The 16,497-nt window shown below is 41.3% G+C and overlaps 2 protein-coding genes across 2 annotated transcripts in view; both read right to left on the bottom strand.

Moving 5' to 3' along the window:
* Positions 1 to 6,460: 6,460 nt before the first annotated feature.
* eif2s1a (eukaryotic translation initiation factor 2, subunit 1 alpha a) lies at positions 6,461 to 12,017 on the bottom strand. The gene is made up of 8 exons (XM_029712964.1): positions 11,874 to 12,017; positions 11,056 to 11,304; positions 10,886 to 10,965; positions 10,468 to 10,619; positions 10,126 to 10,232; positions 8,550 to 8,647; positions 8,248 to 8,391; positions 6,461 to 7,657 (listed from the first exon to the last, which is right to left on the bottom strand). The coding sequence occupies exons 2-8, from the start codon at positions 11,294 to 11,296 to the stop codon at positions 7,532 to 7,534; spliced, it is 948 nt and encodes a 315-aa protein (XP_029568824.1). The 5' UTR covers positions 11,297 to 11,304; positions 11,874 to 12,017; the 3' UTR covers positions 6,461 to 7,531.
* A 693-nt stretch (positions 12,018 to 12,710) lies between these two features.
* The window catches only part of pals1a (protein associated with LIN7 1, MAGUK p55 family member a), a 60,067-nt gene continuing 56,280 nt past the window's right edge, over positions 12,711 to 16,497 (bottom strand). Inside the window, exon 12 of the mRNA XM_029712963.1 lies at positions 12,711 to 16,376. Coding sequence (XP_029568823.1) covers positions 16,200 to 16,376 — 177 coding nt within the window. The 3' untranslated portion in view covers positions 12,711 to 16,199. The remainder of the gene's footprint in view (positions 16,377 to 16,497) is intronic.

The raw sequence follows: 16,497 nt of genomic DNA, 5'->3' as shown, positions 1-16,497 counted from the left end.
AACTGCCTTGTTCAGGGGCAGAACAAAAGATTTTTACCGGGATTCGATCTAGCAACCTTTCGGTTACTGGTCCAACGCTCTAACCAATAGGCTACCTGCCACATGTGACAAATACAACTTGATTTGATTTAATTTAAGTATAGCTTTTGTATGACTGAAGCCTTTAGTGAGAGGTCTAATGCTTTAAACCAACTCAGAAGTACAAAGAAATTCAAAGTTCCTCCATGGAAGCCGCTCCTCTTTAGGTAAAATGATGTGGGCCTAATTCAGATAATGCATGTCATAACTAGATGTCCAGCTCTTCAAGGAAAGGTTCTTCCATCCTCTCTCGCAAAATGTCAGTTGCATCTCGTGCCCTACACTGTAACTGGCAACACAGTGTGTTTGTCTTTCATTATGATTAAACCACGCTGTTACAGCAAAATACAATTTGCTCTTAACGACTTTCCTGTACAGATTAAATCGCTTACTTGCTCCAAGCTGCTCTGATTGTTGAAGAAATTTAATGTTGAGGTAAATGTAAAAAAATACGGTTTCAGAGGGTTAAAAAGGAACAGAAAGGAGCAATATAAACCATTACTTATTGGGTGTACGAACCGGTTCAGAACTTTATTTTGCTGGTCGGAACAGCGGAACCAAAAGAATTATGGTTATGTTCAGAACGAAACGCTTAGAAAATAGTTATGGTTACAATTAGGTTAGGGTTAAGGTACGGGTAAGTTGCTAATGACACCACGGTTCTAGGCCTGATAACCAACAACAACGAGTCACATGATGAACAATGGTCCGGTTACCCAATACAGAAACAAAAGAACATGTACCTACTCAGTACTCTAACATATATCTACGGATTCAAACAAATCATTTGGAACTTTTCTGAAAAAGTCCCACAGGAAGGGAGCACAAGGTGACGTAGGCGGGGTTTGTGAACCGTTGTGCGGACAAACAAGTTCAATAGGGGGAGAATGTGCAAACTCCCAAGGAGCTCTTCAAACTACCCGAGAAGAGTGGATCGAGCATCAAGTTCTTTTGGATTGCAGATGTCACTAAATATGACGAAGCCATGCCCAACAACCTTGCTGGAGTCAAAGGAACCATGAATCTGCATCAGGTCACCTCCACAGTGGCAGACAAAATAAAACACAGTGAAGTATCTTGCTTCTGTAGCAGACCAAGCATCTGCAACACTGGTTTCAGTCCTGTGGATGTGAACTTCAATGAAGACCACCATCAAGAGAACACCATCACTGACGTACAGCAAGATGAAGTTGCAGCAGGGGCCAAGTCAACACTTGCTGAAAGTCTAGGGAGATTTGTCATTGTCAGCTACTAAGACCACCCCTACGATGGCCAGGTGCTGAAGGTGATTGGGGAGGAAGTGCAAATCAGGCAATGATCAGTGAGCCCGAGCCTTTTGGCTCAACTTGACTATTTATGTACTACAATGTTTTGATTAATTTAATAGAGTGGGTTAGGTCTGCTCTATTCCAAATTAGCATACCCCCAGAGACGCTTCCCTCTTTCACACCTGGTAGTTTGGTGGATGGGACTACCAGCTGTCTGTAACCTAGAGGGCAACCAGTGTGTCCGTTTCCTTTATACCATGTTTATTGTATTTCCAATTTCTTTGGTGTATTCCAGGATCAGATAGTAAAAGTTTTATGTTCCATAGTGTCTTGTGTTGTTATTTGTGTGGTTTAGGCTCGGACCATTAGGTGTGAGTAGAGCATCTGGTGCATGACTCTTGTGGGGGTTGGGCCTGTTGCTCTGCTCACGGCCTGGGCATATGTGTGGAGACGGTGTTGAGAAATTCAACAGGGGATTTCATAATTCTCCCGCACAGTGTTGAACCTCGTACAATCATTCGGAAGTCTTGCGAGATTACATTCTGTTTCGCTAAACGGATTCTGAATTGATAGCGCAGCAGTTATCAGTCTGCTAGTTACGAGGCTACACATTGTGTGGTCTGGAGTCTTATTCTGTTAAATGACCAGTCTCCACTGTATCTTACTTCTACCTTCCAATTATTCAGCAGGAAAATATTTTCAAAAGCTCAGAGGTCCTCCTTAATCTGTTCTGAAAGACTATTACCCATTGGGTAACGGTGCTCTCAATGCATACACTGCTAATAGCCTAACTGGGCTGTTCACTGCAGTGTACCAGCCAGCCATTTGTGATGAATCACTCAGATCAGTTCAGTGAAAGAAGAACTGATAGCAAAGTTCCTGTTCCTGAAGCTATAAACTCTGGAATGCCCATCAGATTCCATAAGGGTGAATACATTACCACTGAGGTGCTTCCCCATCTCAACCCCATAACAACATTACAGGATTGCCCAGTCACAGTCTTAGTCCCAATTGATTGGAGTCCACCTGTGGTACATTCTATTGATTGGACATGATTTGGATTGAAAATAATGCAATCCATTTTAGAATAAGGTGGTAATGTAACAAAATGTGTAAAAAGTCGAGGTCCGAATACTTTCCGAATGCACTGTATCAAACATTTTTGATGTACTCAGAGGACCGTTATTAGCATGATTTAACCACTCCTACATAAATCATAGATTATCAGATACTCAACAAGAAGGTGTGATTTCACTAATACTGAAACAGGACCCAGGTGGTAAATATAAAGATAGTCCACAAAGAAATTGCAAAATGCATTACGCATAGAATTAAAAAGGTATTGTCATATATCATTTACCCTAATCAGACAAGTTTTTTTCATGGACGATACATTGGAGATAATATAAGACAAGTACTGGGAACAATAGAACAGTGAAAAATCTGGGAAACCTGTTCTGGTATTCATAGCTGGCTTTGAAAAGGCTTTTGATAAAGTACAAGTGGAATTTATACATACAAATGCCTGGAATATTTCAATTTTGGAGAATCTCTTATATAGTGGGTTAACTCTAGGTGTAAAATAGTAAATAATTGCTACTTCTCAAAGTATTAAACTGTCAAGCGGAGTAAAACAAGGTTGTCCACTATCGGCATATCTATTCATTACGGCCATCAAAATGTTAGCTATTAAAATCAGATCCAACATTATTAAGGGGCTAGAAATCCAGTTGTGAAAGTTGTCATTTTACACTGATTTATGGTTTCTTTTATATCCACAATTTGGATCCCTCCACAGCCTCAGAGGATCTGGATAATTTTTCTAACCTCTCTGGATTACAACCAAACTATGATAACTGTATTATATGACATACTGGATCACAAAAAAAAATAAAAAACTTTCACATTACTGTGTAGTTGACCAATAAAATGGTCTGACAGTGAAGTGGACATAATACGGTATTCATATCCTGAAAGAAATTCTCACTACAATACATTTTTATAGAAAGCTAGCAAAATTGATAAGCTCTTGCTACCATGGAAAGGAAAATACCTGTCTGTTTGTGGAAAAGAAATCACCCTGATTAGTCATATCCCAATTTACCTATTTGCTTATGGCCCTGCCTACACCTAAGGACTTGTTTTTTAAATTATATGAGCAAAAAATATTCCATTTTATTTGTAATGGCAAGCCAGACAAAAATAAATGGGCCTATTTATATAATGAATATGAATTTCAGAGGGCAGAAATTATTCAATATTAATGTTTTACCAGAGCAAACGCTAGCTAGCTAGCCAACAAGCTGGTGTGTGTAGAGCAGCACTAGAATTGAAAACATCTTACCTTTTAGAAGTTAATAAATCCAATGTGAAGTGTGATAACTATAGTATCCTTAATTGTAAAAAGTGAATCCATTATTTTTAACAACTCATTAATTTCCGAATCATGCTTGAATCATCATCAGTAGGCTACAGTAACCTATGCTTTAGAAGGGAGGGGCAGTTAGCCTACAAACACGCACAGGCAAAGATTTCCAGCTGGCAGGTAGATGCTGGAATAAGTTTCTGAGTGACAGAGTGAGGGCTTTGCATAGATCCTTTGTTGCGATTTTTGTGGGACTAGAAAAAATACCCGGAACGTAAAATAAGGTTATTAACCGGTTCTCGTGGTTTTAAAATAATGGTTGTTCCGGGAAAGTATAAATCACTTTCATTTTCGGTTCAGGTTCTGTTCCTCAAATAATGTAATTATTTTCCAGTTTTCGATTCAGTTCCCTGAACTGGTTCCAACAATTGATTGTAACAAATCTGGAGATTAAATATCTGTTTGTCCGTCTGCTACACCCCTTCAGTTTTTCTTGTTTATTGCTGTTCCTATGTAGCGTTCCACTGTAATCCGGGTTACTACATAGTCATTTATACTGTATGAGTACTGTTTCCTTTATGGATTATTCCCTGACAACAATACTCCTACAGGCCTGAGATAAGTGATACTCCTACATTATACACTGGTAGGTAGTATCTGACAAACTCCCAAAAGGCAAAAATATCTTGGTCTACTTTTTGTAAGAAAATTGTATATTTTTAATTTCCCTTAAAAAAACAGAAGTAACCAATAAAACTCACTTTGTCCTTAACTTTCTACCTTTTCATCTTTGCTAGTTTATTTCAATCTTTCCCAAATAGAAATGATCATAGGACACATTTGAAAATGGCAGTAATCTGAAGTAAAAAACCCCACAAAGGTTAAAAGATAAAAAAAGGAACATACTAGTACAAATTTCAAACACAATAGATACCGATACCAAACGGTACGATGAAGTCCTACTCGTGTACCAACTCCTGTACCATGGTAGGGGTCCAGGTGGTGGCCGGAGACGGTGGGCTTGCGTCTCTCGAGAGATTGACACCACTCTTGGTTGGCATGGCAACCATGTTGTATTTGAGCAGGAAAACCAACAAGCAGTAGGCCTCCCAGGATTATGGCTGATATGATGAGGTATCGGGCTGGGAATGCCTCCCAGGAAAATAATGTTATTAACTGGTTCCTATGCTGTTAAAATAACGGTTCTGTTCCGGAACAGTATATCACTTTCGTTTTCGGTTCGGAATCTGTTCCTCAAATAATGGCTGACGTTGAGGTATTTGGTTGGGAACGCCTCCCACGATGATTGCTGCCATGTTCTTTATGAGGTATTGGGTTGGGAACGCCTCCCACGATGATTGCTGCCATGTTCTTTATGAGGTATTGGGTTGGGAACGTCTCCCAGGATGATTGCTGACATGTTCTTGATAACTCAAAATGATGGCTACCCTTAAAAAATCTATCCAGGCATTGTTGGTTTTGGCATTGGTCAGCAACGCCTGGATAGATATTTTAAGTGTCAGTCAACCACGTTATAGCAATCGGTCAATCGATGACTCGGTTGATGACGTGGCACGCAACCATTGGTGGTTGATGCATGCAACGTCTGAGCAGGGGAACACAACCATTGGGTTGGGAACGTCAGCAGGCCTCCCAGCATGATGGCTGACATGAGGTATTGGGTTGGGAACGTCAGCAGGCCTCCCAGCATGATGGCTGACATGAGGTATTGGGTTGGGAACGTCAGCAGGCCTCCCAGCATGATGGCTGACATGAGGTATTGGGTTGGGAACGTCAGCAGGCCTCCCAGCATGATGGCTGACATGAGGTATTGGGTTGGGAACGTCAGCAGGCCTCCCAGCATGATGGCTGACATGAGGTATTGGGTTGGGAATGCCTCCCAGGCAGAGGTTGGTGGGAGGCGCTATAGGATGGACTCATTGTAATGGCTGGAAAGGAATCAATGGAACGGAGAGAAAAGTGGTTTCCATATGTTTGATACTTTTCAATGTATTATATTCCAGTCATTACAATGAGCTCGTCCTCCTATAGCTCCCCCCACTAGCCTCCACTGCTCCCAGGATGATGCCTGACATGTTGATGAGGTATTGGGTTGGGCGCCACCAGAGGCTTGTCCACAAAGATGTAGGCGTATAGGCAGGGGAGAGAAATACACAATTGATTGAAGGTCCACGAAGCTCCATAGTATGCTGCCTCCAAGAGTATGCTTACTAGCTAGCAATGTTGTTGCTACTGTTAATTCATTTGGCTTTAGTTTCAGTCAATCAAACATTTAAAACTTTCAATAGCAGTTTTGCTACAGATGCTTGGCTAGCTTAGCCTAACCAGAGATACTATAATGACAAGATGGTCTTGTCTACGCACTAACAATGGGAGTCGTTGTCCCAAAGGCGGGAAGGCAGACAGTCTGCTTATTGCTGTATTCTAACATGGAAAGACATGACGTGAATGCAGCATTATCAGAAACGTGGGACCTTTGAGATAAAATTAACTTAGGTTATTTGCGTAGAGCTTCCTATTGGTTGATTCTGATACTTCCCAAGTGGGAAACTAGAGTATCATCTTTCTACGATTAAGCAAGTTCCCGACACGACGTGAATGCGGCAACTACCACCAATTGCTAACAAGAAATTGGATTTGTAGTGTAGACAAACTACAAATGCAACTAACATTTAGGTGGATGTGTCACTTTCAATCACTTCTAACCAGACAAGATAACACAAATTCATTTGAAAATATTAAACAAAAATAATTTGTTTAATGTTATGTGAAGAATGTAGCCCTGTAAACATATAAATGAACCCAGAATGCACTCTTAAAATAGCCTTACAAATGCATCCTTATAAGATCCATGCAAGTCCAGGATGAGCAGAATACTTTTCCTTTTCTTTCCAACATTTCACTTGAAAAATAGTGAGGTGGAAAAAGACCAGAAAACCATTGTCCTTACATGGAGTTGGGAAGAAAGACAAGGCCACTTTCAAAACGTCTCAGTGCTAAAAAATGTCCTTATTTGCTTGATATGCATATCTAAAAACAAATGATATTCCCAGAATCTATCTTCGAGTGAACCTCTACTCACGCTACCTTGGTCTCATCCTGTATGTGTAACAAAGAGTTGGCCACAGATCATTAAGTATGGGACCAAGTCACCACCCCAATAATCTCAGTTAACCCAGAAGCAAAAATCCTGAGTCATTTGGTCAGATGTTTATGTTTACGTAGTCAGTCGACAAGAGATGACCACCCCACCAAACCTGGTCCTATTCTCTATTGTATCCTCACTTCCACACAGAGTTGGCTACAGCACAAAGTGGACAAGCAGGATAACCCTAACCCAACTGACCACTGTTCACCTTTGGGATGCAATTCAAACAGCTAGGGTTCAGTGATAATATGAATGTGTTTATTTTGTCCATTGGGAGAATGACAGGGGCATTTCCCAGCTCTGTGTTTGGCAGTATGATAGTCAGCACCTGTAGCCGTCTCTCTGGTTCAGTCTTCCTGAGGGTCCCTGGTACTGATCAACAGAGGCTCGTGTTCAGTTGGAGAGACGTTCTAGAATGCACAATTTGATTTGAAATTAAAGTTTGTTGGGGCCTGTATTCACGAAACATCTCAAAGTACGATTGATGATCTTGGATCAGTTTTGCCTTTTAAGATCATTATGAATAACATTGACATGGAGGACCTGGTCCTAGATCAGCACTCCTACTCAAAGATGCTAGATTAATACGGGCCCTGGACTGTGTATAATTGGTCTTGTCGTTGTATCCAATCCCTCTGTTTTTGATCTAGTTTAGTCCTCTGCCTTGGCTTCCATCTCTCCGTCCTCATCATCTCCGTCCACCTCAGCGTTCTCTCTCTCCAGTCGCTCCAGCTGGCGGGCCAGCTCTGTCTCATCAGTGTCTGTCACAACCTTCGCCTGGAGGGGAAGACAACACACAGGAAGACAAACAAATTGACATTAAAAGTGCCATGTCCTGAACCTTCTTGCTGTTTTTAATGCTGTTTTAATGTGGTATCTCTGGTAAGTAAGATTTCCAATGTATTTATTACATACAGTTGTGGGCAAATATATTGGCACTCTTGCAGTTTTCTTAAAAAATTCTCTATTTTCAAACAAGTTGAAATTGAAAACAAGTACAATCTCCGGGGTGACAACAATTTTGCCCATACCATTTGTTTTAATTTTCTCAATTTCAATTGTAAACTTAAGTTTACAATGAAATTGGTTCTGCAATGTTGAAAATCCAATAAGATGTGGCGACCACCAATTGTTTTCAATTTCAACTTATTTTAGAAGAAATAGATTATTATTTATGAAAAGTACAAGAGTGACAGTATATTTGGCCACAACTGTATGGCAGGGGTTTCATTAAACCTCCACCACCCCACCTCACCCCAACCAAGCTTGGTCTTTTCCGTTTTCCCTCTCTTCCTGTAGTATCAAAAGACAGCAACAAATATTTCAGCTGCAAATTGGACAATAAAGTTGCATTCTATTGCACTGACCTCCATCTGGATGTTGAAGACTCCTCTCTTCTCCTCGATCTTCTCTTTGATGGCAGCCATGGCCTGGTTGAGGACAGAGAGACCCTCCGTGCGCTCCAGCGTGGTGGTTGTCATGACGTAGCGCGGTGGCGCTATCAGATTAATCTGCCAGAGCAGAAGACACAGGTTTAGAGAAGACACAGATTAAGCCCAGTCTTGGACTAGAAGTCACTTTTAATGAATGCTTTTTAGTATAAGACTATACTATGTCTAATCTGGGTTCAGAAAAACAGACTTGAAGGGTGTTTGTTGTTGTTATTTACCTTGATGGGCATGGCCTCTGTGGAGCAGCCTAGCCCCGCCCTCAATGCTTCTTTGACAGCGTCAATGCCTTCGTAGCCATAGCAGGCCACCTCAATGTCTGAGGGAGAGACGTGTTAGTAATATGTTAGAATAATATTTTATTCTATCATACTATACTGCTCAAAAAAATAAAGGGAACACTAAAATAACACATCCTAGATCTGAATGAATGAAATAATCTTATTAAATACTTTTTTCTTTACATAGTTGAATGTGCTGACAACAAAATCACACAAAAATAATCAATGGAAATCCAATTTATCAACCCATAGAGGTCTGGATTTGGAGTCGCACTCAAAATTAAAGTGGAAAACCACACTACAGGCTGATCCAACTTTGATGTAATGTCCTTAAAACAAGTCAAAATGAGGCTCAGTAGTGTGTGTGGCCTCCACGTGCCTGTATGATCTCCCTACAACGCCTGGGCATGCTCCTGATGAGGTGGCGGATGGTCTCCTGAGGGATCTCCTCCCAGACCTGGACTAAAGCATCCGCCAACTCCCGGACAGTCTGTGGTGCAACGTGGCGTTGGTGGATGGAGCGAGACATGATGTCCCAGATGTGCTCAATAGGATTCAGGTCTGGGGAACGGGCGGGCCAGTCCATAGCATCAATGCCTTCCTCTTGCAGGAACTGCTGACACACTCCAGCCACATGAGGTCTAGCATTGTCTTGCATTAGGAGGAACCCAGGGCCAACCGCACCAGCATATGGTCTCACAAGGGGTCTGAGGATCTCATCTCGGTACCTAATGGCAGTCAGGCTACCTCTGGCGAGCACATGGAGGGCTGTGCGGCCCCCTAAAGAAATGCCACCCCACACCATGACTGACCCACCGCCAAACCGGTCATGCTAGAGGATGTTGCAGGCAGCAGAACGTTCTCCACGGCGTCTCCAGACTGTCACATGTGCTCAGTGTGAACCTGCTTCATCTGTGAAGAGCACAGCGCGCCAGTGGCGAATTTGCCAATCTTGGTGTTCTCTGGCAAATGCCAAACGTCCTGCACGGTGTTGGGCTGTAAGCACAACCCCCACCTGTGGACGTCGGGCCCTCATACCACCCTCATGGAGTCTGTTTCTGACCGTTTGAGCAGACACATGCACATTTGTGGCCTGCTGGAGGTCATTTTGCAGGGCTCTGGCAGTGCTCCTCCTTGCACTAGAGTGAAAGCACCGCCAGCATTCAAAAGTGACCAAAACATCAGCCAGGAAGCATAGGAACTGAGAAGTGGTCTGTGGTCACCACCTGCAGAACCACTCCTTTATTGGGGGTGTCTTGCTAATTGCCTATAATTTCCACCTGTTGTCTATTCCATTTGCACAACAGCATGTGAAATTTATTGTCAATCAGTGTTGCTTCCTAAGTGGACAGTTTGATTTCACAGAAGTGTGATTGACTTGGAGTTACATTGTGTTGTTTAAGTGTTCCCTTTATTTTTTTGAGTAGTGTATATCAAAACTCATCAAGCTACTACTATTTAAATTATGTACAAGTACACAGGTAAGCTTTAGGTGTACTGTACAGCGTGTACATACCTGCCCTGATTTTGACAGCCTGTGGGGTGAGTCTTCTGTTGATGTTGTCAATGAGCACAGCCTTCTCCTCCTCTGTCAGGTCCAGACAATCTAAAATGGCTGGGTCCCTGTGGGCCAAAACAGACATTAACACAATCAATCCTGGGACGTCCAGTGCAATAGCCAAATAATATGTCTATTGGTGTGGGAGAAATGGATCTAGTCTAGAATTTTAACTAACAAGAGGAGACTCTTAAATCAAATGGACCATTTTCAACACATTGGAACTAGGAATGGAAATCATTTTGTGGATCTCAACAAGCGAATCCCTCCACCAACCCTGACCAGGATGTCAGTACTCACGCCACAGCCTGTTTGAAGACATCATAGGCTCCGTATCCAGGCCTCTTGTACTTCTCATCAAACACCCAGGCGGTGCGTGTGAACAGGCTCTCCAGCTGCTCCTCCTTAGTGTACTCCAGAACCTCAGCCACATGCCTCAATATGCTGTACACCTGTCATAGTAATATCAATAATAATACATATTTATATTGCCTTTTTTCAAGGACCCAAAGTCGCTCATGACAGAAGACACACAAGTCTAGGTTCACCGCCCAAAATATTTGAGTATATATAATTTGACAACACATCTAAAAGTACTATAATTTAACATAACCAGCCCTTCTGCATTTTCAGCCAAAGGCACAAGATTACATTGTACTAGCTGGTAGAGGTATTACACTATGAATATGGAGATGATGTCAGGACTTAGACAACATACTGTTTTGGATTTGGTGAATTTGTCTTCGCACTTGATTGCCTCCTCGGGTGAAACTCTTCTCTTGGACAGATCAATGTAGCCTAGAGAGAGAGAGAGTAGGGAAATTAACCATAAATCCTTGGGACCAGGCGACAAGCCATCACATCCACAGACAGGATTCTTCCTCTCACCTTTCTCCTTGTCCACTCGGATGACGACCACACACTCGTTGCGTCCGATCCTGATGAGTTTGTTGATGGAGCGGATACGTCTGCGAGACAACTCGCTCAGCAGGATCATGCCTTCGATGTTGTTGTACTCTAACAGGCTAACGTAGGCGCCCATCTCTGCGATGGAGCGCACGTTGACCATCACCACATCTTCCACCTCTGGAAACCTATGCTGGTAGAATCTACAGCTGAATGACGGCATTCTTCACTCTGTGTGGACGAGAGGAGACCATAAAGTAGATTGCAGAGGATAGTTATTGTATTCTCATTCTGCCTGCAGCCAATACCCTATGTCATTATGCCATCTCTGAGGTCTGAACCTTTATGGCACAGGCGGTAATGTTTGAAAGAGGCAGATCATTTGCTGTATAATGGTCATAGACATAACTTGTAGCTGAAATAGAAGTTAGCATATGCTCATCGGTAAGTTAGCTAACTTGTACGAAGACAACTTGCTTGCTACTGTAGCTAGCAACCTTTATTACTACAATAAATGTTGGTAGCTACAGTATGAAGCAAGTTGTCCTCATACAAGTTAGCATATGCTCATCGGTTAGTTAGCTAGCTTCTAGTTCAGCTACAAGTTCAGTCTGAAGGACTTTCAGCTAGATGATTTTTTTGGTATTATTTGTTAGTTATCCCCATCAGCTAGCTACTGATAATGTATAGAAGAGGATAAGCTGGATAGGATAGCCAGATGAATATACTAGCTAACTAACCTTCGTCACCAGTCATTCATTCATTCAGAACACAATGACACTCAAACGTTAAGTACTCACCTTAAAGCTACAGATATCCAAATCTTGATATTTAACTATATCCTTGTTACATTAAAATTGTAGCAATTTCAAAAAGTTACTATTTCAAAGATCGAATTCAACTATTTCATCAGCATGCGCGAACATGCGATCTGACCCGGAAGCGGAACTTGAAACCTTCAACAACTAAAAAAATTACCATCGATACTTTTTGCTGATAGTGTTCCCACTTAAATTAGTAGTTTTCCTTTTCCCCCACAAGGTGTCGCTCTGAGTGTTTTGAAGCAAGTTCATAAATACTGGACATACTGGTAGATTGATTACTCTTTCACATTGAGTTGACCACTTACATACAGTATTACACAACAAAAATGGCATGAACATGATTCAGAAAGGGGCTCCCGAATGGCGCATCAGTCTAAGGCACTGCATCTCAGTGCTAGAGGCGTCACTAGACACCCTGGTTTGAATCCAGGCTGTATCACAACCGGCCGTGATCGGGAGTCCCATAGGGCGGGTGGCACACAATTGGCCCAGCGTCGGCCCGGGTAGGCAGTCATTGTAAATAAGAATGCGTTCTTAACTGACATGCCTAGTTAAATAAAGGTTAAATACAAAATGTTAGACGTCCTCCAGTGATTTTTTTGAACTTTTACTGTTGCAAAGTGATATATCCCAAGTATAAATACAGTAAAGTACACACACTAAAGGGCAAACTTCAAGGAGTAGGGTATTCAAAGATTTGGTTTGATGTCATCTGCCTCCCTCATTCCTTGAGGAACATTAGAGGAGCAATAGAGAACAAAAGAGGAAAGCCCCCCGCTCTAGTGCTGAAGAAATGAAAGAACCAAACATTACTTCTATCAATTTGGTCTTTAATTCACAATAATTTCAACAAAAACAGATCTACAGAAATAAAAACTTAAAAAATATATAGTAACCTTACATTCAATAACTATCTCCAATTAACAGCTCAACATCTACACAAGGTGTGTACTGCACAGACTGAAGAGATATCATAATGAATAATATTATATGGACAGGGATGACCTGATCCTATATCAGTACTCCAACTCTGAGACACTGAATAAAGCCATTTGTTACAAACTCCTCTAACTATGGCATACATGACAGAAATAGTCAGAGGAGTTGGGAAGAACACAAACAGATCTGGGATCAGGCTTGTATTGAGCGGGTCCTGGAGACAGTACCAGCAGAACTCTACGTAAACCTCAGTTCTGGTTCCAGAAGCAATAGGGAGGGATGGAAGGGTGGCAGAGCGATCGTTCTACAGGTGCATTACTCTGTACATAATACATCTATTTTTAACATTACATGTATATCAATGTCAAATATCTAGACACCACAATATCATCAATAATAACCCAAATTAAAATGCTGTTATAATATGTGAAACAGATCTTTGTTAAGACTGTTTTCCCATTGTGTCTACTAGAGATAATACTTGCCTGCATTTCAGCGAGTCCTGCCTCTGCGCGCACGCACACACACACGCACACACACACACGGGAGTGAACTCCAACACCACATGCAACAACATACAAACTATTTTTATGAAATTGTAGGCTATTTTTCCCCGCATTTAGGCTTATCGGTTCGTTCAAGTTCATTTCACAGACGCATTTCAATAACAGCTCTGAAAACAAAACACAGAAAATGTATGTCACACATTTAAAATATCACCTGTGGTGAAAACCATCAGATTAAAAATACAGCATAGCTGGATCGTTCATAATGAATCTCAGTGAATTAGAAAATGCATTGATTTCAAACAAAGTATTGATAATTAAGATAATCCCACAGACAGCGGTGCTCAGATATTCTTTAGTGTTTTCTGTGAATAGAATAGTGCTGGTTACATTCACTATGGTTACACTCCTACAGAGTAGAACAGGAACTATGCATGATGAATACTGAGATAAAACAAAAGCTACCCCAGAGGGGTTTAGTGTCAAAACTTTTAAACACCTCTAATAATCCTTCTTCATTATCATCAATGTTGGTTTAAATCCTGTGATTCTGGACAGAACAGTTTTTTGTATTTAGTTATGACCAGGGGTATATTATTTACGCCGATTCTATTGAAAAACGTTTAGTTTGTTGCAAAGCATTTAGCAACAGAAACCATTTACTACAAACAGAAAACGCTTTGGAACGACAAAATGTCTATCGTATAAATTCAGGTAGGTCCCTCCCCATTTAGTTCCATTTGTTTCAGTTTGGTTCTTAAAACGGTAAATGGTTTGCAAAACGTAATAAATACACCCTATAGCGCTTGGGTAGAGGTGAGAGGTGGTGTTAGGGCTAATGTTAGGGCTAGTTTTTTTTCCCTCTAGTACTGAGCCGATCCAAAATGAGCAGAGCTGGCCTGGTTACGACCCACCAGTTTCTGGAACCATGCTGGAGGGACAATGTGAAAAGAAAATATCAGAGCCAGCACAGTAGTGTTGATTGGCACGATAGTTTGAAAAGGGTATAAGGCAAGAAGATTAGAATGAGGCAGTGACTCTTAAGCACCTCTCAGATCTGTCTAATTATTGTGATGTCAAAACACCAGTTAGATAAACCTCCAGCAATGTGCTGTTCTGTAGGGTAGTGCTGACCTGGGTTCAAATAGCATTTGAAATAATTAAAATACTTCGAGGTTTTTCTTTCATCTACCTGGAGTGCCAGATAGGGGTAGGGTTTGCCCATGTGGGACAATTCTATTGTTCAATCAAGCACAGCTAAAGTATTTGAAATGATTCAAATTGTATTTGAACCCAGGGCTGCTGCAGTAGAAAGAGAGCCCAGATGCTGAGATAATGTAATCCTACACCTGGGTGTTATCACCTCACAGATAGTTTTATTAGGTGAACAAATCCCATCCATGATGATACTTGTAGTAGCCTAGTCCCATTCCCATCTGCTCTGTTAGAGATCAGAGGCACCTTACTGCCAACACTCAAGGCTATTGCTGAGTGATGTCAGTTCGACATTAGAGAACACACACACACACACACACACACACACACACACACACACACACACACACACACACACACACACACACACACACACACACACACACACACACACACACACACACACACACACAGAGCATGGGTACAACAACCTGTGTGTAGTGTAGGAGAGACATTCACTGACTGGATAGTAATATGTCATACATTGAAGCTATGGGTTCTTCTCATCTTTGAAAACGTATTTAAAATACAATATATTAACAATTATAAATAATTATCAAAAGCAGGATAGAAGCATTAATTATATTTCTGCCACAAGTGCCAAGTCTTTACATACTTCTTACCTGGAATGTGAATAGTTAATTTAGTGAAGAGAAATACAGAAACAAAAAAGGAGAGAAAAAAGAAATGATCAGAGCAATAACTCAAATGAATTTCCCCGGGCAGTCTCAGAAGTGAATAGAAGAGTTCAGTTCAGCATAATAGTGATAAGAGTTGTAAATGTTTCATTCATCTTCAGCTTGTGTTGATTGAGGATCTACCTGCAGTCTCACACAGTGATTGTGGTTAGAGAATTGAGTCAAGGCAAATCTTCAGCGGTGTGTGTGTGTGTGTGTGTGTGTCAGGTAGGGCCCTATAAAAATGTTTTATTCTGTAGGACTCCGTTAAGTTTTCCCCAATTCCGTTTTTTCCGTTTAGTTTTTCCAGATTTCCATTTCCCCTTGTTTTTTCAGGTTTTCACTCTCAAAATCACACTTTTTAAAAATAGAAAACATCTAAAATTGGACGTTCTAAGTCCACAACAATGCCGAAACCACATCGGGAGACCACTTTTGATGTCTAGGAATTTTTCTTTTAAATGTTTATTTTTGGGTGTGGTTACCCTTTAATTCCAGTGCTAGCAAGAGGCTGTTGTTTAGCAGTGCTTTTGTAGCGCACATGTGATGACAGAGTTTGCCAAACAAATACCTACTGGATTGATGCAAATAATATCATTCTGCCAGGTCAGCAAAGCCTTTCCATTTACCAGAAGACTTTTCATTAGCATCATGGCTAACAGCTACACAAAGTGGTAAACGCTCGCACTGCACATAGCGACGAGGAATTCTCTTTGCTTAATCAGAAACTCGCAGGAAATGAGAATCATTGATGCATTCTGTTCATGTCTTATGATAAACTTGGGAAAATTAATACATTTTCAATACATTTAGTTGATTGCCTACAAAGTTCAATAAATGTTAGCATATTGTTGAATTATGTTTCAATGTATTCATTCTGTGATTCCGTTCACTTTCTGTGCATTGCAGATTTTATAGGGCTCTAGTCAGGTTAGCATTCTGGGTGTGTTATACTGCCCCGGCCCTTAGCGTAGCCAGGAGGAGGGGACCCATTGTGGCTCTGTGTCCAGTTTGTTGATCAGTCTCAGCAGTTCCTGATAGGCCTTGTCCTGGTCTGTGTTCACGATGGCTGCATCAAACAGGTGGCCAAAGTTCTGCTCCATCTCACGGGCCTTCTCGATGATGTCACGCAGCTCCTCTGGCTGATGTAGAGAAAGGGTTGAGAATAAGAGAAGGAAAACTGAGCATGTTTCCCCAGGTTAGCTTGATGTTTTTCCTAGCCACTGTGCTTCTGCATTGCTTGCTCTTTGGGGTTTTATGCTG

This window comes from Salmo trutta, chromosome 25 (assembly GCF_901001165.1).
Source record: "Salmo trutta chromosome 25, fSalTru1.1, whole genome shotgun sequence".
Lineage (NCBI taxonomy): Eukaryota > Metazoa > Chordata > Actinopteri > Salmoniformes > Salmonidae > Salmo > Salmo trutta.
This window is presented reverse-complemented; position numbering and strand designations above follow the sequence as displayed.